Source organism: Astatotilapia calliptera, chromosome 6 (assembly GCF_964374335.1).
Source record: "Astatotilapia calliptera chromosome 6, fAstCal68.1, whole genome shotgun sequence".
NCBI lineage: Eukaryota > Metazoa > Chordata > Actinopteri > Cichliformes > Cichlidae > Astatotilapia > Astatotilapia calliptera.
This window is the reverse complement of record NC_137427.1, coordinates 285,956-308,513: the sequence shown is the minus strand read 5'-3', so window position 1 is coordinate 308,513 and position 22,558 is coordinate 285,956. Positions and strand designations below refer to the sequence as shown.

Here is a 22,558-nt window from a genome sequence, read left to right as displayed (position 1 = left end):
TTATGTGCACCAGCACAAAAGTTAGTTGCGCCCAAGTTTTTCAACCGCATCACTTAACCCCGCCTTTTTACATGTTCCAACTGCTGTCCATACAGACAATATTGATTTGTAAATGATTAACTATCAATCTTGTCAACACAAAGTGCTTTATTTGGAGCACATTTCTGCAAGAAGGATAAGTTCCTGAAAAGGTGCTTGTGCTTAAAGTGCTTTGCCTACAGCAGGGGTGCCCAATCCCGGTCCTCGAGAGCTACCGTCCTGCAGCTTTTAGATGCATCCCTACTCCAACACAACTGAATCAAATGGTTTGATTACCTCTTCAGCGTGCCATCGTGTTTGGCAAAGGCCTGATAACAAGCCATTCATTTGATTCAGCTGTGTTGGAGTAGGGATGCATCTAAAAGCTGCAGGACGGTAGCTCTCGAGGACCGGGATTGGGCACCCCTGGCCTACAGTATTGCTAAAGAGTGCCAATGTTAAACTTCATCATCATGTCGGCCTCCTGACGACCTGTTTGCTGCTGAAAGGCAGTGAGGAGACACTGGGCGTTTATCGCAGCTTATAATGTGTTCTCTGGATACACTGTGCTTTTCAGCGTTTCACTTTGAAATTTATTAGAAGCAGTCACAAATGCAGTATTGCCGGCCACGGTCTCTCCACACTCGCAACAGTAAATGCAGTGCATCATGTTATCAGCTTCACTGAATCTTTTCCAAAAGTATACACGTTCCTCCTTTTACTCTCAGTGGGCTCTGGCTCGGGGTCCATCGTATGTGGCTCATTATCTGATGCCGTCTCCAGACCGGTGTTAGATGTAAGCTGAGCAATCCATGGCTCCGTGTCAGAGCACTGGCTATGAGTTTCAGACGGATCAGGCCTTAATGAAAACACTATCAATCGTTCTTTTCATCTTTTCTTATTACCCACAGCTACATCCACCTCTGTCAGGCCTAGGCTGCTCACTAAGGTTGGGTATCACTGATTTCTATAATCCATTCGATTCTGATTCACAAGGCCCCGATTCGATTCAATTCAATTTTTCCTCAGACAGTCAGAAATATTATAATTCTGATCATTTATCAGTACTGTGTGAGCATCACAGCAAATGCCTTTGTGTCAAAGTAACTGAGAATAAAACAGAAAAACATTATGGAGATTTTCCTGGCCTGGATTTTTATAGCAGATAACCTTAAAATATCTGCAGTAGATTAAAAACTGAAGAAAACCATGAATCAACATGAAGTGAAGCGGAGTCAAGTTATAGAGGTTTTATTAGACAGCGTTTTGTAATTTGGTATCATTTTAAGTTTAATTTTCTTTGGTATTAAACAGCAGAAATGAGGCTTTGTTCAATTCAGTTCAATTCAATTTTATTTACACAGCGCCAAATCACAACAGCATTCACCTCAAGGCGCTTTATATTGTACAGTAGAGCCTACAATAATAGATACAGAGAAAAACCCAACAATCATATGACCCCCTATGAGCAAGCACTTTGGCGACAGTGGGAAGGAAAAACTCCCTTTTAACTCTCCTGTTATGTTGGTTTCTAGGAACACCAATTATGCTCCTGGGTTAATTTGACCCAGGGCAAATTTACTCATCCAAAAGTGTTAGAAACAATGGCATTGATTATTTTACAATTTTCTTTTATAATTTTGATTTTTTTTTTTTTCGTTTTCTGTAGTCATGCAGATGACATGTGAAATCTCTTCTGTGCTGGGTCAATGTGACCCGCAACATAACAGCTCTGAAACCTGACTGAAACTCTTCAAATAAGCCTCTGCAGATGATCTGTTAGCTGTTTGACAACTACTCTTTCAAGGATGTTTGATATAAAGGAAGGTTGGAGATTGGCCTATAATTAGCTAAGACTGCTGGGTCTAGAGATGCTTTTTGGGTAAAGGTTTAACTACAGCCAGCTTGAAGGCCTGTGGTACATAGCTGATTATTAGAGATAGGTTGATCATATTTAAGATCGAAGCATTAATTAATGGCAGGACTTCTTTGAGCAGTTTTGTAGGAATGGGGTCTAAAAGACACGTTGATGGTTTGGAGGAAGTAATTATTGAAGTTAACTCAGAAAGATCAATTAGAGAAAAAGAGTCTAACTTAACATCAATGGTACTAAGAGTAGCTGTAGATAATATTACATCTGTGGGATGATTATTGGTAATTTTTTCTCTAATGATAAAATTTTATTTGTGAAGAAGTTCATGAAGTCATTACTAGTTAACGTTAAAGGGATTGTTGGCTCAAAAGAGCTCTGACTGTTTGTCAGCCTGGCTACAGAGCTGAAGAGAAACCTGGGGTTGTTCTTATTGTCTTCAATCAGTGATGAATAGTAAGATGTTCCGGCTAGGGCAGGGCGATATGGCCAAAAATATTTATCACGATATATATTTGAAACTTTGCGATAACGATATAATTGATGCGAGACAAAATGCAACTCCACAACTTTGCTAGCGCAAAAAACCCCCATCAATGTATTTTCACTTAAACAAGCAGCTGTTTTTTATGTGCATTAAAGCTATATAAAAATTTAACAGTGCAAATGCAAATTCCTTGCTGAAAGTTTAACCAAAAGGCATTTCCAGTAGAAATGGGCTGACATATCCTGAGCATAACCATGTATAATATCCACTGAAGTTAAAAAGACCTGCTTTGCAACATTAAACTGCAGTGTGCCAAATAAAAACGTCAAATACGTATTTTTCAGACAAAAAATTGCACAGGATTATAAGGCACATTAAGCGAAACAAAGCAGTCAGATAAATCAAACTTTATTAAACTCATTCTTCTTGCTTCCTCCACTTCTGTACCATTGATTCATTAATGCTGTATTCTATCACGGCTGCACTATTCCCATGTTGTTGCAGTATATTAATGACTGACCTCGTATTGTGGATGGATTATCTCAGTTGTTCTCCTGACTGAATTTTGGTCCGTTTACAGCATCCTGCCATAGGATTGCATTTGTCTCTAACCATCAGGAACCTTCACGTTAACTTTTATCAAGCGGAAAAGTGTTAGCGTTCATCCTCCAGCTTCACTGTTTATGCTATGCTAACGTAGCTGTGTTGCTAGCGATCACGTAGCACATCATTAAATACCAGGTAGCCCAACTTCAGTAACCCTACAAACGTCACTGCTGTTTAGTTTTCTGTCTTCATTTATGTTGGAAGTGATAGTAGAGCTGTACGTTTGAATTTGTTTATAAATCTCTCAGTCAGAACATGCTATATCATGCTTAGGTAACTAGCGAAACTAGCGAGCTAACTTCCTGCTAACTTCTAACTCTGTTAAATTTCATAAATCCTGTTTTCATGGATGCCTGAATGTTAAACCTAATTCTTACACCTGGTAAAGCAGCAACACTGATCATTTTATTAAAGATGAAATAATTTAGACAGTTTTTAACTCTCAATGATGCCGCAGTGATCGTTTGACTTTGGACCTGAATGAGACTGAGTTTAGGACCCAGATTACTCCCAGATTTACGAGCACCTTAGACCGACAAATACGGCAATAACGACGGCCCGCTTGCATGTTGTACAAAAAAATGTGCTTTGGTGAGTATCTGACGGACAGACACCAAGCCAGTTCCACATCACTGAAGTTGCAGCATTTTACAAACCAGTTCATCGGTTTCGCTCAATGATGCGCTTTCCCCCTTCTCATTCTCCGTTGCCGCCATGCTTTTTCGGCCATGTGCATATGAAAACAAAGGCACTGGGCATGCGTGTTTTAGCCATATTCTATCGCGATATTTTATTTTCTCAGCGTTGCCCAACATTATACCGGTATTACCGTGAACTGTATGATATGGCCCAGCCCAAGTTCTGGCTTTGCGGAGGGCTTTCTTATAAAGCAGCAAACTATTTCTCCAGGCTAAATGATGATCTTCTAATTTTGTGATACGCCATTTCCTCTCCAGCTTACGAGTCATCTGCTTTAGGGTAGGGCTGGGCGATATGACCCAAAATTCATATCTCGATATTTTTTAGCTGGATGGCGATATAAGATATATATCTCGATTTTTTTTTTTTTTAAAGCCATAAAGTAAGAACAAAAAGAGAGTTCTTAGTCAAAGCTGTGTCCCAGATGTCACACAGGCACTTTTATTAACATAGAGCAGATGTACATAAAATTTACTCAAAAATAAATTATGAGCATTTATTAAATAATAATGCTCCATAAATAAAAGAAAACAAGGTTGTTTTTGTGCTAAACAAAGAGCTCACAATTGTGCAGTCAAAATGTAAACTAAAAGACGAGCACAATAACAAAGACAGATTTCACAGCTGCTCTGTTCCCAACTTGTACTGCGTGACTGACAGCATTGAGTTTGAAATCCACTTCGCAACCACGTCTCTTAACAGGTGCCATTTATGGTCCTTATACACAGTAGGGTAATATTACGTTGAAGCCCAGTACGTATCACTCCGCGAGGCTCAGCCGTAATGCTCCGACAATCCATCAAGCGGTGCAGCTCCGTAGCTTACCAAAGTCGTACTAAAACATTTTTTGACAGATTGCTGAGCGCCGTGTACCACATAAAATCGGTTCGCGGCCATCAAGCACAACCAGAATTCATACATAAGGCGCGCTGTCAACTTTTGAGAAAATGCAAGGATTTTAGGCTGTGCAGCACCTCTGGGCGGCATGGCGTTAGCGTGGTTAGCTCGTTAGCGTGGTTAGCTAGCTAACACATTGACGCCGTCCAGCCCCATGCACGGGGCGATGCGCAGTAACTCGTTAAAGGAGATTTGCCGTGTCCATCTTGTTGCTTCCTGCAGGTGAAGCGATGGGGGAGGAGGGGGAGTTGTGTTCAGTGAAGGAGAGGCGAGGCCGAGTAACGTAAAGACGAAAGTGGACGAAAGAGAGGCAAACTTGCGGCTCCACAAGTATAATTATAACGTAACATAGACTATATCGATATAAACGATATTGTCAGATCTTATATCTCGTATAAAAATATATCGATATTTTTTAAAAACTCGATATATCGCCCAGCTCTACTTTAGGGTACATGTTTGAGAATTATACCACGGAGTCAGGTACTTCTGATTAGAGACCTTAGTTTTCACTGGAGCTACAGTATCCAGAGTCGTACGTAGTGAGGAGGTAAAATTATTAACAAGCTAATCGACCTCTGTTGGAGTAGCGTTCAGATAGCTGCTCTGCTCTGTGTTGGTACAGGGCATTGGAGATGATAACAGTGGGTGGATTATATTCTTAAACTTAGTTACAGCGCTTTCAGAAAGACATCTACTTTGATAAAGTCTACTTTCCACCGCTGTGTAATCAATTATTGTAAATGTAAATGTTATCAGGAAATGATCAGACAGGAGAGGGTTTTCAGGAAACACTGTTAAATGTTCAGTTTCTATGCCATATGTTAAAACAAGATCTAGAGTGTGATTAAAGTGGTGGGTGGGTTCTTTTACATTTTGAGAGAAGCCAATTGAGTCTAATAAGAGATTAAATGCCATGTTGAGGCTGTAATTTTTAGCATCTACATGGATGTTAAAATCACCCACAATAATTATTTTATCTGAGCTCAGAACTAAATTAGATATAAAGTCTGAGAAATCAGACAGAAACTCTGTGTAAGGCCCAGGTGGACGATAGATGATAACAAGTAAGACTGGTTTCTGAGTTTTACAGCTGGGGTGGACGAGGCTAAGCATCAGGCTTTCAAATGAATTAAAAGTCTGTCTGGGTCTTTGGTTGATTAATAGGTTGGTGTGAAAAATTGCTGCCACACCGCCCCCTCGGCCTGTGCTTCGAGGTTTCTGGTAGTTAGAATGACTCGGGGGTGTTGATTCGTTTAAACTAACATAATCATCCTGCTGCAACCAGGTTTCTGTAAGGCAGAGTAAATCGATTTGTTGATCAATTATTAAGTCATGTACTAACAGAGACTTGGAGGAGAGAGACCTAATATTTTGGGGGGTTTAATAAATTTGTCCATGTTTCTAGAAATGAGAGCTGCTCCATCCAAAGTGGGATGGATGCCGTCTCTCCTAACAAGACCAGGTTTCCTCCAGAAGGTTTGCCAATTATCTATGAAGCCCACATCGTTTCTGGGACACCACTCAGACAGCCAGCAATTTAAGGAGAACATGTGGCTAAACATGTCACTCCTGGTCTGACTGGGGAGGGGACCAGAGAAAACTACAGAGTCCCACATTGTTTTGGCAAAGTTACACACGATTCAATATTGATTTTAGTGACCTCCGATTGGCGTAACCGGGTGTCATTACTGCCGACGTGAATTATGATTTTACTGAATTTACGTTTACCCTTAGCCAGCAGTTTTAAATTTCCTTCAATGTCGCCTGCTCTGGCCCCTGGAAGACAGTTGACTATGGTTGCCAGTGTCTCTAGCTTCACATGCCCCCGGCGGGTGTGTCGCCGAGTGGGGAAAAACGGTTAGACACATGAACGGGTTGGTGGTGTACCTGGGGCTTCTGTTTTGGACTATGCTTCCTCCTCACCGTCACCCAGCCGCCCTCTTTCCCCAGCTGCTTGGGGTCTGCCGGGGAACAGCTACGCTATCTTCGGCTGCACCAGCTACAGGGGCCTGGCTAGCTATGGGTGAATGAAGGGTGCGAAGCCGAGTCTCCAATTCAGTAATCCTGGCCTCCAGAGCTGCAAATATGCTACATTTGTTACAGATATCATTACTGCTAAAGGAGGCCGAGGAGTAACTAAACATCTGACACAATGAGCAAGAAAGTGCAGGAGGGACAGGTGAAGTAGCCATGGTGCTAACGAGTCGGCTACGAGCTAAGCTAAGTTAGCAAAACAGTAAAGACACAGTGAGTGAATACTTTGGCTATAAGTTAGGTAGTGAGTACACAGTGTGCTTTGGATGAAGCACGTGAAGATTATACTATGAAAGAAGAATGTATATAAAAAATTTTAATTAAATTGCTAAGCAGATAAGCTACTCAGAAACACCACTGTGTTTGAGCAGGAACAGGAAGTGATACTCTACCGCAGAGCGAGCGAACACCAAGTGTGACAGCCTTTGTTGCCTACTCACCTCTCTATTGACCTACACTTTCAAACATACACACAAGGCCTACAGGAATATCTGGATTACGGCCAATCAGAGAGGTCCCGCCCCTGACCATCTCTGAATGGTTTAAACCACGATATGTGGATAATGTGTGTCTGTTGTTAATCACATGGAGACTTTCAGAGTTGCTGAGACTTTAAATTTTTTTTTTAGTCGCAGCATTGAGAAATTAGGTCGCATGTGCAACCAAGTTGGTCGCACTCTGGAGCCCTGAAGTACTTAAAGCGTGAAGTTAACGAGCAACAAACCAATCTGCTGCTGGCTGCTGTATGGTTCTCCTGTTCGTTCTCCTGGTTCTAACAGTGTCTATCTGGTAATTTTCAGGGTCCTCTTCGGTCTCCTCCATGGTGAGCTTCAGTCGGGCCTCTGAGGATGTTCCCGTTCCTCCTCCTGTTCCTCCCCGCAGACGACCGGAGTCGGCTCCTGCTGAGTCTTCCCCCTCCAAGGTACCCTCTTTGCTTTAGCCCGAGGAGCTTTTGGACTGCAAGAACGTTTCAGGGTTCCTTCTGTTCTTTGTGTATCACAGAGCAGCAACCACCAAATTCTTAGAACCTGTTTTTAGCTTCAAGCTGTTTATAGTCAAAGGAGCTTGCAAAGAAAAGCGTCTGGACTTCTTTAAGTTGCTTGAAGACGTTTCACCTCTCATCCGAGAAGCTTCTTCAGTTCTAAGGTCAAATGGTGGAGAGTCCCAGATATAAACCCAGTGGGAGTTTCCCCCCACAGAGGGACAAAAGGACCCCCTGATGATCCTCTAATCACATGAGCCAAGGTGTGAAACTGGGTGTGGGTCCCAATCAGCCAGAGTTTCGGGTGTGTTCATTGTGAAACCTGGCCCCACCTTATCATGCGAATTCCTGAGGTCAGATGGCCCAGGATGTGAGTGGGCGTTAAGGCGTCTGGGGAGGAATCTCAAAACTGGATTATAGATGGCAGAGAGTTGGTGTCGTAAACCCCGCCTCTGTTCAAAGATGGTCGCTCACAGTGGACACAGATGCTTCTTTCACTCCTCTTTCAAACCATCTGTCCTCTCTGTCCAAAATGTGAACATTGGTATCCTCGAAAGAATGACCTTTGACCTTAAGATGCAGATGGACTGCTGAGTCTTGTCCTGTGGAGGTGGCTCTTCTGACCTCAGGAATTCGCATGATAAGGTGGGGCCAGGTTTCACAATGAACTCACCCGAAACTCTGGCTGATTGGGACCCACACCCAGTTTCACACCTTGGCTCAGGCGATTAGAGGATCATCAGGGGGTCCTTTTGTCCCTCTGTGGGGGGAAACTCCCACTAGGTTTATATCTGGGACTCTCCACCATTTGACCTTAGAACTGAAGAAGCTTCTCGGATGAAGGTGAAACGTCTTCAAGTAACTTAAGGAAGTCCAGACGCTTTTCTTTGCAAGCTCCTTTGACTACGATGACCTGGATGACTGAGAACCTTCACAGACATCAAGCTGTTTATAGACCCGGAGGAGCGTTTCCTGTGGTTCTGCGGCTTTTCCAGCCCAGACGTGTAACCTCCACCTTGTTGTTGTGGGTGTAGTTGTTGCTGTGTCAACCTGGGGTCCGTTCTTCGTACCTCGCTTACTACATCCAAGATCAAATGACACATCCAAGATCAAACCATCGCGCTAACCGTGAGCTCGCTAATCCGGTTCTCCGAACACACCTGTTGTTGACGATTAGTACAGCTGGATGAAGTAATGTGAGATCACTGGGTGGCTTAACAGGGGCTACGCATCGATAGTAGAAACATTGATCGGCAACCCTTTGATTGGTCGGCGAAAATGTCCAGTATTTTTCGGCAGCAGAGCAAGAACTCTTGAGTGAGGGATTTCAGGAGTTTCAGAGTTTAATCAGAACACAAGGGAACACTGCAAAGGCTGCAAAAGCAAGGAGAGAGGGCTGGCAGAAAGTTGCTGACAAATTAAACTCGTAAGTAATTTAATAATAACAATAATAATGGAGTGGATTTATATAGCGCTTTTCAAGGCACCCAAAGCGCTTTACAATGCCACTATTCATTCACTCTCACATTCACACACTGGTGGAGGCAGCTACAGGTGTAGCCACAGCTGCCCTGGGGCAGACTGACAGAAGCCAGGCTGCCATATTGCGCCATCGGCCCCTCTGGCCAACACCAGTAGGCGGTAGGGTAAATTTATTATATTACATTATATCCTCTTTCACATTAGAGCCACAACAGGACCCACTAGAACATGGGAACAAGTAAAAGTGAAATATAAGAATATTCTACAGAATGGTAATATTGATCACTTATATTGCTTTGAGTCTCTTGGAAAGAGACCCTGAAATAATCTGTTTGTTTGTTCATAACAGCAACCAAGAAAAGGGCAGAGCAAAAAAAAGACAGGTGGTGGTCCTGCACCCCCTCGTCAACAAGTTGGTTAAGTGAATAATATCCTCACGGGAAAATCGATATCTCTCTATGAGCACACTGTCGCGCTGAGCTAAAGGATCCTGTCTGTCCCGCAATATACGCTGAATTCTGAGGACTCTCCTTATCAATCTTGCACCTTCCGCAATGGGTTGCTCGCGTATACGGACAGGACATGGCTGCGACAGGCTTCCCAAATCCACCTTCGCTTTTATAGCCGTGGTCTCTCATCTTGATTACACGAAGTAATTTACTATTACTACTCTGAAATATGAATTACATCTGTAATAATCACATACATGTAATAGAATGTTAATAGTACATTTCCCTTTTTTAGGAAATGACCTGTATGTATCTGTGTGACATCAATAAAAGGATCAAGTGCTGCATTAACTTTAGTTACATTGATGTTATTTATTTATGGTGAAACAGTGGTGGAATATCGCTGTTGCTTTGGTATAAATGAAGCGGACATACCTGCGTGGCCGCGATCTAATCCTGTTTACATAAAGTAAACCTGCTCCCGAGCAGGTTTACACTTACGGATCTGTTGCTATGACAGCAAGTCCCGGATGAGCTTCGGAGAACCGAACGATCCAAGATCACGCGAAATCGTCAACAATCTAATCCAGCTAACTTACTTAGCGAGGTACGAAGAACGGGCCCCTGTTGGCGTCCTGTTATGGTGTAAATGTAAACAAAGGTCTGTGGTGAGGGGAGGCGGGGCTGTTGTCTGACGCCGCCTTCTCAATTCAATCTTGATAAAGATTCATTTGAATGTGACATTTGACCCCCCCCCTCCCTTCTCCCTCACAGATGGTGTCAAAGCTGGACAGCCCCCCAGCCATTCCACCTCGTCAGCCCACCTGTAAGCTCCACCCCTCTCGTTACTCGTCACTGTCATCATCACCACCTGACAGCCCCCCCTCCCTGCCTCCACGAGAGCCCCTCAGCTCCCCTCTACACCTCCTGCCCCCCCCTCAGGGTCGTCCCCGCTGTGACCTCCTGCCTCAGGCTTTCTTCCCCCCCAACATCTCTGGCCCAACTTCCATTTGCTCCACCCCCACCACATTGTCCTCCTCACCCCCTCTCCCTGCTCCTGTCACCCCCACCTCCAGGAAATTACCCCTGCCTTCTCCACCCCTCCCCCCACTCCCTCCCCTCACCTTGGATGGCCCCCCTGTGCCTCCACGTCACAGTGTTCCCAAACTCCCCCCAAAGACATACAAGAGGGATTCTGTTGGACATGCCCCCATGCTGGACACGCCCTCTGTGCGATTGGACAGCCTGGAGTTCCAGAGGGTTCAGGGACAGCTGATTGGACAGGCTGTGGAGGAGACTGAGTTAACACTACAGCTGATTGGATCAGAAGAAAGTAAAAATGTGTGATGGACCAATCAGGAAGCTCTGACTGCTTCGAACTGAGACTGACTGTAAAACAAAAATGTGCTCTTATTCTGAACATCTCTGAGCTCAGACCTCAGAGGGACGAGACCCTCAGGTACTGGCCTGGAGCCACACAGGTACTGCAGTGGTTCAGGTGGACCTGATGAAGAAGATGGTGGTGATGTCATTATTAGTGATGTAAACAAAAACAAGGGAATAAACATTTCTTTCACTGAGCTCGAAGAAACCTGGAATTCATCGGTCTTTATTTTACCTGCTGAACTGAACTGTGGCTGGTTTTTGTAGGTGGGCTCCTCCACATCTACTGCCCCTGCAGCAGCGGGTGGTCTTCAAGTCTGACATCATTATTCGTGTCTGGGTTCAAACTCTGCTTCAGGTCCAAACGATCACTGCAGCATCACTGAGAGTTAAAAACTGTCTAAAGTCTTTCATCTTTAATAAAATGATCAGTGTTGCTGCTTTACCAGGTGTAACTATGAAGTTTAACATCCAGGCATCCATGAAAACAGGATTTATTAAATTCAATGGAGTTAGAAGTTAGCAGGAAGTTAGCTTGCCAGTTTCCATCTAAACATGATATAGCATGTTCTGACTGAGAGATTTATGAACAAATTTAAACGTACAGCTCTGCTATCACTTCCAACATAAATGAAGACAGAAAACTAAACAGCAGTGACGTTTGTAAGGTTACTAAAGTTGGGCTAGCTGGTATATAATGATGTGCTACGTGATCGCTAGCAACACAGCTATGTTAGCATAAACACAGTGAAGCTGGAGGATGAACGCGAACACTTTTCTGCTTGATAAAAATTAACGTGAGGGTTCCTGATGGTTAGAGACAATATCAGTCGCATGGCAAGATGCTGTAAAAGGACCAAACTTCAGTCAGGAGAACAACTGAGATAATCCATCCACAATACGAGGTCAGTCATTATACTGCTGCATGGGCTGGGCTGTAGATAGGGTTTAAAAACTGAGCTTTAAAATGAACAATGGTAATAAAAACCGAGAGGGGACAATAGTGATCACTGACTGTTTTTAGGGGTTTGTTCAGATTAAACTGAACTATATACAAAGCACTAAAACATGTTAAAAACACAGACTTAATAAATGCAGAGTAGTTTGGGCCGGGAGCAGGATTCATCATGTCATCACTTAAAGAGCAGATAAGGTGGCGCTGGGCTGGTTTCAATTAACTTTATTGACATTGAACACACACAAAGCCCCAGGATACAAGTGTTTCTCTGCTCTGCATTCAACAAACAAAACCAAGCAGAGCATATTGAAATAAATGCGTGGAGGGATGGGTGTCTTGTTACCATAGATACAATAATTACCTTACAGTTTATTTACAGTGATTAGATGACTCTGTAGACGTTTCATCCCCATGTTTACTGAAACTGACAAAGATCAAAGCTCGTGGTTTAAGTTTGACTCCAGTCTGAATTTGTTTTACAAAGTATGAAACGACACGAAACTTTTACAAAAACGCTCCAGGAATCAGTCTGCAGCAAGTCATTCCCACAGGCGCAGGTGTCACCAAGGAAACGGGCAAATAAAGAGCAGAACTCAGTTCTCCTCAGAGGACAGACCGGAGACACCTGATACTGACGCAGGTGATTCAGGTGATGTTCAATCACATCAGCGACATCCAGGTGTCAATGATTACAGCAGATCAATAATTATTGATTACTGAAGTCTGACAAACTGAAATCCGCCCGTGCACACCCTGACCCCGGGTGACCCCAGGTGAGCCAGCACTCTGGTTTCCTGGTTCATTGTGGTTGCTGCAGGTCTCTTCTCACCTGAAATGAAATTGTGCCTGTCACAATAAAACCAGTTTATCTTTTAAAATTATGCACATATTTAAAACTCCTCCCACTCTGACGTAACTAATCATGGCGATTGGTGACTCGTCAGTCTGTGGGACAGGTGAGTTTTACAGGAAGTGAGTCACTTAGAAACTCCTTTTATTTAGATTACATCTGCAAATGACAAAAGGGCGGAGCTCAAACAACACACTAACCTGGTGATTGGCCCAGCTCAGAGTGGCAACCCCTGATTGGTACAGTCCTGGATCCCGATAAGTCTCTGGATCCGGTCCAGGATGATCTGGTTGGAGCTCCTGCAGTCGTGGGCGCTATAGGGCGCAGCGATCGTCAGGACGCCCGCCACTTTTAGCTCCTCCCCCTCCTCCTCCACGGGGATCCGGTTCTCCTGCAGCCACCGCCGCACGGCATCCCTCCGCTGACGCAGCTCCTTGGGGTCCAGGCAAGGGGACGGCGGGGGGAGGAAGACCGACCGCAGACGCTTCGCCGTCTCATCATCAGCAGCCGCTCGCAGGACCTCCACCGCCTCCACGGCGTGACCCATCACCACCCGCACCGCCACCGCCTCACCAAAGGACACCAGGACCACACTGCAGGGCACAGGAAGACAAGGGTCAGAGCCACGTGACGATCAGGAGTCACACTTAAACTTAACTTAAACGAGTTAAGGTCAAAGTTCACAGGAAACGGCTGAAAAAAAACTTGACTCGTTCGTCACGATCAGCTGTTTGATTTACAAATTAGGCTCCACGTGCGCGTTACCTGGCGGACACCGGGTCCACGCTTAACAGCCAGCCGCGGTGCTCCTCGCCTTTTCCCGCTCTCACCTTCACCTCTTTGTTAAGGTAGTGAAGCCACCTGAGCGGACCCATGAGGGGCCAGCCGCACTGCATCATGGACCTCACGGTGCTGAGATCGATAGCTGAGCAATAATCGATTCACACACCCCTCCACCCCCCTGCCGTCTGCTGTTCACAGCTGTTAACGCTCCTGAGAAAACACAACACGGAAACAAAAGTTCCGCTTTAAGGCGTAAACTGAGCCGCGGCTGCCCCCTGCAGGCCGAAGCGGGCACAGCAAAAACATTCAGTAGAAGCGACTAGAAATAGAATAGAGACCCTCCGGCCAAAGCATAAAACATTAAAGAGAAACCAAATAAGAAGAAAAGTAATACTGCGAGCTCACAATAAAACAGCAAAAATAAAATAAATACGTTAACTGATGAAAATCCAAAACTCCTGAAATAAGTCCACAAATTTAATTTCAAATAAAATGTGACTCTTTAAAAGCTCAATAAATAATGAACAAGAAGAGTGAGAAAGGCAGCACGTTTCTGTTGGTGACAGCAGATTTGCAGCGGTTCACACTTAAACTGCAACATCAGCGAACAATGGATTACACTTTTGGTTGATATTGATCAGTCACACTTTATAAATGGCTTTAATTATAAAATGTATATTTATTTTTAACCACAGACGATAAGGCAGATGTTATTTTCATGTCCTTCAGCTAAACTTTTATATGGAGGTGATTCCAACACAGTGATGAATGAAAGCATGGATAGATGCCCACATGAACAAACATCATCCGAGCTCGAACATATCCGTGACCATAAAGCAGTCCAGTTTAGACTGATTTGAAATTATTTGGACAAATTCAGAATAAAGACTGTTGGAAACTAAATTAATCCAAAGTTAAGCCCTGAGACTTATTAACAAGAAAAACTATTTAAGAGTTTTTATGGAAATGAAATTTGATATCAGAAATTTTTCAAAAGGAAAATGCTTTCTCTAAAGACAAACGAGAGAGAAATTAAAATTATTTCTAGAATAATAAGATTATGTGAAAAAACAATTTGTCTAAACGATAATCTCACCGTCAGTCAGATGTTAAAGCTGTTAGGAGGAAACGGTGAGAACAGCGGAAAAAATGCCCAAAATATTTCTTTAGTTAACATAAAAGAAACTTTGAACAATGTTTTATTAGAAAACTCAGAATTATTCATTCAATATGTGAAAGTGAAAATAGTTTCCTAAATATATTTACCAAAAATCATATTTGGCTCATTCAGAAAATACAAATGGATAAATTTCTCCATAGGCAAGAAAGGAATTCCAGTAGTAGAGGAGACCGTAATGTGGGTCAGTTCTAACACTTCCAATTTCTCCAATCAGAGCTAAGTTTCAAATGATGCGATTCATTCTGTACATGCCAAATTCAGTTCTTCTATCACATGTGAAAAATTAGCACATTTTGGCAAACACGGACAATTTAAGAAGAAAAGAAGTAATTTGCTTGCGAAAAGTAAGTTTAAAAAAAAAATTTCAATTTATGATAGCATTATCTGCTTTGCAGTTAAACTCATCAAACTGAAATTATGTTATTTGTATGTCTATGGCGATGTATTCTGTGTAGGTCTTTAGTGCTAATGTTTTAGCTGTTGGCTGTAATGTTAGCTAGTTGAGATGGGATGGCCTTTATTTGTCAGTTGCAGTTGCCCACAACCGAGATGACAGACCGTACATACAATACACAAACATCACATTGGGGAGACAGGTCAGGCTAGGTAGCGAGGAAAAAAACATTGAAATATGTAACACAAAAGGATAATCCAGGAATCATCATCACACCATATCACAATAAAACACAGACAGCAACATGGGAGAGTGTTCCAGTGTGTACAGCTGATCTGGGACCGCTGCAATCTTCGATCGCACCTCCAGCTGATCCACTGTCCACATTGGATGGGAGGTAAACCTGGGAGGAGGTGTTGGATTCGGGGGGGGTGATAGTGAGGGCGTATCAGTATCAGTGTACATGTTTCATGCGTGTGCATTTGTGTGTGTATGTTTATCCCGTGTTCAGCTGAGAGAAAGTGTCATCACGCCCGGTTAAGCGAAGGTCTGGCGGCCTTGAAGGAGGGACAAAGAGTTCTGACAACAATCCTGTTATCATGGACGAATTTGTTGTTCCAGTCAGCTTCGACCTCGGCAGCCTTCAGCTGGCGCCAGTGGGATGGCCGCATGAGTGAAGATGGTGAATGTTTGGGTGTAGTGCGAACAACTGCATCCAATTTATGCACAAATTATGGAGTGCATATTAAAAAAGGACAGTTTCAGGGTATCCCACCCTTAGATAGAGATGGGCACACCTGACTGATGACACTGCAATTTTCCTGTCGAATACACACGATGTGAGCAGACAGCTACTTGTGTCAGGGCTGAAAATGAGTCTGTCTTATTACCTTTCAAACATTTAAATCTGTCAGAATTAATGGTATACCTGTTAAAACAAAACTACATATTTGGGTGATTATTGAAAACAATCAAAAAGGATGTAAACTTCTCCAATTTTTGCTCCTGTAACTCCTGTGTTACTGCCGAAGACTGGACAATGTTGCTTTATGACCAGAAATGCCCAAAGAGATCTCTACAGACTTACATCAACTTTGATTTGATTAATATGGAGAAAGAAAAGCGATCGCTTCAAAAGGATATTCCACATAAGGCAAACAAAAAGATGGTCTGGAATGACCTCACGGCACAAGCATAGTCCCAACCAATGCTGGTGGTGCATCTTTTCAACAGCTCGAATCACATAATGAAGCATTGACGTCATTTCAGAGAGTTCATCTTTGGTCACATGATATTCTGGAGCCCGACACGGGCTTCTTTTGGACACGCCCATGTTCAAACGTTTCATACAAATGAGTTTTTAATCAAATAACCGTAAAACAGATGCACCACACCGATAGCCTGATATTAAACAGAAGTTGCTAATGCAGAGAGGGTGATCACAGTGAGGCGGCTCATTTCAAGCTGCTGTTCATATTTTTGGCCACCAGATGTCACCAAAGAGGACTAAAGCGCCTCGAGTAGTGAACCATCTTGGTGGAGGGACATGGTGCAGGTTCACCGAGCAACCCCCGGCCTGGACGCGCTCTGCTCAGCTTCGTTAGCACTTTTAAGATGATCATTATTCTGGTGATTTGTGACACAGAACTGTTTTTTAAATCACTGCTGCTGTTGATCTCTAAGGTGAGGCATGCACAGTAGATATTTGAGACTGAAGTTTCCTGTCCTTCAGCCTAATGGAGCAAATCACTGCAGTCATCCCAGTCCAAGCGAACGTAGTCTGAGTGATTGAACTAAAGTACGCTGAACGTGCTGCTCATAAAAACGTTCCTGCTGTGAATAAAAGTAAAGAGTAAACTCTCACACTCCGAGCGTCACCTCCTCCTGACAGCTTTAGTTTTCAAGCTCACACCTGCAGACTCACTGCTGTTTATGGTTGGAGAGTAAATATAAAAACACAATTCCAACAAGTCTGACCTGAGGTCAGCAGGTACAGTGCAGGTGTGGTGTTTCAGGATCAGACATTAATGCTTGTACAACAACAGCACTGCTGTAAAACTGCCAACAGAAAACAACCAAGAAATGAAGCCGACAGTCTGTTTATTGTTGATTATTTATCACTGATGCTCGTTGGGGAAACACAAAGACATTCAGACCCTCCTACTGTCTCCATAGCTGTGCAAGGGATCATCCTCGGATGGTGATGCCAACTTCTACAGATCTCGTTGGATCCTGACCTGCTCTCTCTCTCTCTTGCGATCACTGAGCTCATTTCCTGTCTGTTGATGTGTTTTTATGTATACAGCTGTGTCAATATTATTGATTACTGATTAATGATTGTTGCGCTTCAAGCTGCATTTGGTTTCACTTCCTGTCTGATCGATAACGACTGTTACCAGCACGCCTGTATCTGGCTGGACTTAAACAGTGTGTGTGGATGTTTGTCTGAGTCTGCTCAAACTACTCTCAGCTGACCTTTGACCCTCCTGAACATTCTCGCTCTGAGCTCACATCGAGCTGCTCAGAAGGTTTAAACTTCGTCACCCCCTCTTTCCAGCTCCACCCATGTGGTGATGTCATCGCTGGATGGAGCAGCTGCAGAGCTCTGGAGAGTCAGAGGGAGGGTCAGACCTGCAGACCGAGCAGCTGAAACATGGCAGACTCTTCATCGTCCTCCAACAACTCCTCCTCCTCGCTGAGAGACCTCACGCACACAGGTGAGACACCTGATTGTTGGCATGGAAACAGTGTAGAGTAGACGGAGGCTGCCACCTGTTCTCACCTGACTGCGTTTCACCAAACAGGCTAACAAAGCTCTGTTGTCCCGATCAGCTGACTGTCAGTCAGGCTGCTGTGTGCGCGTATGTGTGTGTGCGCGTTTGTGTGCGTTTGTGTGTGTGTGCGCGTATGTGTGTGTGCGCGTTTGTGTGTGTTTGTCTGTGTGTGTGTGTGCGTGTGTGTGCGTGTGTGTGTTTGTCTGTGTGCGTTTGTGTGCGTTTGTGTGCGTTTGTGTGTGTGTGTGCGCGTTTGTGTGTGTTTGTCTGTGTGTGTGTGCGTTTGTGTGTGTGTGTGCGTTTGTGTGCGTGTGTTTGTCTGTGTGCGTTTGTGTGTGTGTGTGCGCGTTTGTGTGTGTTTGTCTGTGTGTGTGTGCGTTTGTGCGTTTGTGTGCGTTTGTGTGCGTGTGTGTGTTTGTCTGTGTGTGTGTGTTTGTCTCTGTGTATGTGTGTGCGTGTGTGTGTCTTTGTTTGTCTGTGTGTGTGTGCGTGTGTGTGTGTGTGCGTTTGTGTGTGTGTGTGCGCGTGTGTGTGTCTTTGTTTGTCTGTGTGTGTGTGTGTGTGTGCGTTTGTGTGTGTGTGTGCGTTTGTGTGCGTGTGTGTGTTTGTCTGTGTGTGTGTGTTTGTCTCTGTGTATGTGTGTGCGTGTGTGTGTCTTTGTTTGTCTCTGTATGTGTGTGCATGTGTGTGTTTGTCTGTGTGTGTGTGTTTGTCTGTGTGTGTGTGTGTGTGTGTGTGTGCGCGTGTGCGCGTTTGTGTGTGTGTGTGTGTCTGTGTGTGTGTGTCTGTGTGTGTGTGTGTGTGTGTGTCTGTGTGTGTGTGTCTGTGTCTGTGTGTGTGTGTGTGTGTGTGTCTGTTTGTCTCTGTGTGTGTGTGTCTGTGTGTGTGTGTGTGTGTGTGTGTGTGTCTGTGTCTGTGTGTGTGTCTGTGTGTGTGTCTGTGTGTGTGTGTGTCTGTGTCTGTGTGTGTCTGTGTGTGTGTGTGTCTGTGTCTGTGTGTGTGTCTGTGTGTGTGTTTGTCTCTGTGTGTGTGTGTGTCTGTCTCTGTGTGTGTGTGTGTGTGCGAGTGTTCAAAGCTGAGCTATAAACTGTGAGGTGGATGATGTGATGATATCTATCAGGCATTAAATCTTCAACGTTCTTCTGGGAGTTGAGGTTTTTCTCATTCTCCAGGAAACATCAGCAGGTCAGCTCAGATCAGCGTTGATCTTATTTTCTTGTGTGCTCTGAACAGGATCTCTGTGGAATGTAGCTCCGCCTCCTAATAGGATCCACATGACCGCAGCTGATCTGCAGGGATTAAACCTGGATATTGGGAAACTGTAAAAGGTGGAGTTACAGAGAGCTTTGCACGTGGAATAAAACATGTTGAAATGCTCGAGCCCAGCCTGAGGTCTGTCACGGCTCGGTGGGGTTTTCTCTCGAACGTTGTCGGTTCTTTAGCTTACAGAGGAAAGAAGCTGAACGAAGGTGATTTAAAGTTGTTTTTGTTAGCAGCCCAGCTGATGTTGGGCTGAGGATGAGTGAATGGGGAAAAGAGACTCCCAGTAATGGGACATTTCTCCTGAAATGGGAGAAAGAGAACACATCTACAACATGTGCCAAACTATTTGCTGACAGCAAAGATCAGACGTTTTCTTTTGTTTTTCAGGTGATAATAAGGCCAGTGCTTGTTTCTCCTGCAGACTGGATGCTGCTGAGGCTAAAGTAGAGGTCCTGCAGGTCCAGGATTAAGTTCTGGGAATGTTTTTAAAAATTCCTGATGGATTTCAGAGGTTGCTGGTGATTATTAGTCTGTTGTGATTTGGCACTGCATAAATCACATTCTTGAAGGTTCCTGTGCATTTGTTTATGGTTCATGAAGGTTCAGCACATCTTCACCTGATTCATTTTGCTTGTGGGAGAGAACACCGGCTATTTCCACGTCTCTGAGCTCGTCTTGGACTTTGATCCCGTTCACTTGTATATATTTCATTAAGTTTGATTATTGAATGTTTTCGTTTGAATCATGTGGGTACTGTTGTTATTGTTGTTGTTGGGTTCGGTCTCAGTTGCAGTGAAAGCTGCATTTTGCTGTCAGGAGCAGCTCGTGGTCAAAGTTACCATTTTCCCTGGATCTCTGATTATGTTCCTCCATCTATTTTCTCGCCACGTTTATTTCACCTCCTCCATCTTTTCCTCAGTCTGTTGTTGAGCTGCTGTTCCTCCACAGCTGGTGCAGCAGCCCAACAGCTGCTTTTTAGCTCCGCCTTCTAGCTGCTTCTTCCACGCTAAACTTTTTCTACAAGCTGTGTGAGCACACAGTGAAGGTAGGGTTGGGCCGGTCTCGTTAAGAAGTTTGATTAGGCGATCCAGTGTGAGTAATGAAAGTGAACGAATGGGCTGCTGTCATAAGGTCGGTGCGCAGCGGCCCTTCCGTGCACCATATGCCAGATTACCAGTCCAGCCCGATGGTGTGAGTGCTTCACTCCAGTTCACACGTACGAGGAAACCCTCCATGAAAGGTTGAATCTGCTTCTCTGTGGTATGCTTCACTGCTGTGACGTGTGATTGGTGTGGCAGTCCTCGTTCTGTCCATATCTGTGCCTTTCCCGGTCAAAGGTTTCTGGGAGCCTGCTTTTCTCTGCTTTCTTGTCTTTTAGTATCTATTTGTTGTTTTGGCATCAAGCTGGTTTTGGTTAATCTCAGAAAATATGTCAGCAGCCTCACAGCTCGTGCACTGGAGAGAACCGAAGAAATCTGCAGCGGCGTTCGGCCTCTCACTGCTGGTTCTTCTCTCCTTGGCAACACTGTCAGTCATCAGCGTGGTGTCCTATTTGCTCCTGGCATGCCTCTGTGTCACAATCACCTTCAGGTGGGTGGAACCTGCTATAGACAGATAGATCGCATTACCCAGCATGAAAAACATCTTCCTGTTCTCCATCCCGTCTGCAGGGTTTATAAATCAGTGATCCAGGCCGTCCAGAAGTCCGATGAAGGTCATCCATTCAGGTAACCCGGGTGATTTGATTCTAACCTGGCTCTAATCACTCTAACCTCACTAGAGCTCTCGTCTTCAGGTCTCTGTTGGAGAGGGACATTTCCGTGTCCTCAGAGTCAGTTCGGCAGCTCGCTGACCAGTTTCTGATCCACTTGAACTGGTTCAGTAATCAAACAAGGAGGCTGTTACTGGTGGAAGACCTGGTCGACTCCCTCAAGGTCAGCGTGTGTTTTTATTCTGTGTGTTTGTTTGTTGTGTGTATTCTCAACTTTATCTATCCACGAGGCCAGATAACACACACCAAGCACTTAAACTGCAGGAATGTCTAAATTCAGATAAAGCTGAGGTTACTGTACTCGACCCTAAAAACCCAGAGTCCTGACAGGGACTAGAAAGAGAGAGCAGATTTCTCCTGTTTTGGCTTCCTGTTAAATCCAGAATTCAAAATCCTGCTCCTCACATACAAGGTCTTAAATAATCAGGCCCCATCTTATCTTAATGACCTTGTAGTACCATATCACCCTATTAGAGCAAAAGGGAGTTTTTCCTTCCCACTGTCGCCAAAGCGCTTGCTCACAGGGCGTCATATGATTGTTGGTTTTTCTCTGTATTATTTAGGGTCTTTACCTTGAGACTGTTGTGATTTGATGCCTTATAAATAAAACTGAATTTTGTGTATTGTTTGTGTGTTTGGTCCATGTCTTTGTTCTACGTGTTCCAGCTGGCAGCCGTCACCTGGGTGATGACGTACGTTGGTGCCGTGTTCAATGGCGTCACCATCTTGATCCTTGGTGAGTTTGTTTCCCTCTGAGCGAGTTAAATATCAGTCTTTCTGATCTCCGATTGGTTGTCTCTCTGTGTGCAGCTGACATCATTTTCTTCACTACACCGTTGATCTACCAGAAGAAGAAGGTAAAGACACACCTGGTGTCCCTGTCTTCTGCCCAGTTTGCTCCGTGCTTAGCTCAGAGTGTTTCTGTGTTCAGGCTCAGATCGATCGTCACGTTGAGGCTGTTCGGCTCAAACTGGAGGAAACTCTGCAGAGGTGAGGTCACGGGTAATCAGGTGTTCATCATGTTTGGCCTCACCGAAGGTCAACTCTGATCTAAATGCCTCACTGAGGTCAGAGGTGAGAATCTGACCTTCATTTCTGCAGCACCACTGGGGTTTGTAATGTTTGTCTCAGGTGTCCATGGTCCACAGGTAACTGCCGTCTGTCTCACCTGTGCACATGCTGACCTCAGATCTAAACTCAGTGTCTGTCTTAATTGAACCAGGTGAGCTCTGTTCTACCTTTATGAAGAGTCGGACTGAACTGAGCATGCTCAGTGTGTTCATACTGTCTGTTCCTAATGTGCTTGTCACCTGTCTATAGTTAAAGTCCACAGTCGGGTTGCTGATTGATCATCCATGTTCAGTTTCCACGTTAACACAGATGAGCCCACCTCTAATCTGCAGGTGTTCACATTATTCTGTCCAGACAAGCAGCTGACAAGCGTCCTGTGTCTGTTTTCAGTCTGCAGGATAAGTTACCTGGCGCTGTGAAGAAGACCAAGGTTGAGTGACACCTGAGATGTTGAAGCTCTGCCCCCTCCTCTCATTGGCCTGTTTGTCTGTGACTCACAAGTCTTTGAATAAAATCAGACTGACGAGAAACAAGCCGTGTGTTTTTATTCTGGCCCAGCGTCACCAGTCCTCACCTGTCCAAGCCGTCACGTTCAGTGGCGTGG

At 44.4% G+C, this 22,558-nt stretch overlaps 3 protein-coding genes across 27 annotated transcripts in view; 2 read left to right on the top strand and 1 right to left on the bottom strand.

Annotated features, from left to right (window-relative positions):
* The window catches only part of sos1 (son of sevenless homolog 1 (Drosophila)), a 43,953-nt gene extending 32,835 nt beyond the window's left edge, over positions 1-11,118 (top strand). For all 6 annotated transcript variants that reach the window (XM_080302225.1, XM_080302222.1, XM_080302226.1 and 3 more), the window contains 2 exons: positions 7,415-7,536; positions 10,302-11,118. In XM_080302225.1, coding sequence (XP_080158351.1) covers positions 7,415-7,536; positions 10,302-10,874 — 695 coding nt within the window. In that variant the 3' untranslated portion in view covers positions 10,875-11,118. The remainder of the gene's footprint in view (positions 1-7,414; positions 7,537-10,301) is intronic.
* Positions 11,119-12,075: 957 nt separating this feature from the next.
* gemin6 (gem (nuclear organelle) associated protein 6) lies at positions 12,076-13,883 on the bottom strand. The gene is made up of 3 exons (XM_026169611.2): positions 13,484-13,883; positions 12,919-13,311; positions 12,076-12,697 (listed from the first exon to the last, which is right to left on the bottom strand). Exons 1-2 carry the CDS (start codon positions 13,615-13,617, stop codon positions 12,936-12,938), a joined length of 510 nt encoding a protein of 169 aa, XP_026025396.1. The 5' UTR covers positions 13,618-13,883; the 3' UTR covers positions 12,076-12,697; positions 12,919-12,935.
* On the top strand, positions 13,195-22,484 carry LOC113023527 (reticulon-3-B-like). Of its 20 annotated transcripts, none has more exons than XR_013909380.1 (10): positions 13,195-13,334; positions 17,633-17,792; positions 20,552-20,702; positions 20,783-20,839; positions 20,908-21,046; positions 21,550-21,619; positions 21,694-21,740; positions 21,815-21,873; positions 22,032-22,105; positions 22,345-22,484. XR_013909380.1 is itself a non-coding variant. In XM_080302235.1 (10 exons), the coding sequence occupies exons 2-9, from the start codon at positions 17,729-17,731 to the stop codon at positions 22,064-22,066; spliced, it is 639 nt and encodes a 212-aa protein (XP_080158361.1). In that variant the 5' UTR covers positions 13,195-13,334; positions 17,633-17,728; the 3' UTR covers positions 22,067-22,105; positions 22,345-22,484. The 20 variants fall into 20 exon arrangements, 15 of the variants coding, with proteins under 15 accessions (XP_080158361.1, XP_026025388.1, XP_026025389.1 ...); XR_013909379.1 differs by having other exon boundaries at positions 20,549-20,702; XM_080302235.1 differs by having other exon boundaries at positions 22,015-22,105.
* The last annotated feature ends 74 nt before the right edge of the window (positions 22,485-22,558 follow it).

What these genes read in the sequence shown, in the direction of transcription:
- LOC113023527 (XM_080302228.1), top strand. Translation starts at nt 19,222, where the DNA reads ATGCTCGAGCCCAGCCTGAGGTCTGTCACGGCTCGGTGGGGTTTTCTC. An exon ending in AGGAAAGAAGCTGAACGAAG is followed by an intron (nt 19,319 to 20,551) that starts GTGATTTAAAGT and finishes ATATGTCAGCAG; the next exon opens with CCTCACAGCTCGTGCACTGG. An exon ending in CTGGAGGAAACTCTGCAGAG is followed by an intron (nt 21,874 to 22,014) that starts GTGAGGTCACGG and finishes TGTTTGTCTCAG; the next exon opens with GTGTCCATGGTCCACAGGTA.
- gemin6 (XM_026169611.2), bottom strand. Translation starts at nt 13,617, where the DNA reads ATGATGCAGTGCGGCTGGCCCCTCATGGGTCCGCTCAGGTGGCTTCAC. An exon ending in GTGGACCCGGTGTCCGCCAG is followed by an intron (nt 13,312 to 13,483) that starts GTAACGCGCACG and finishes TGTGCCCTGCAG; the next exon opens with TGTGGTCCTGGTGTCCTTTG.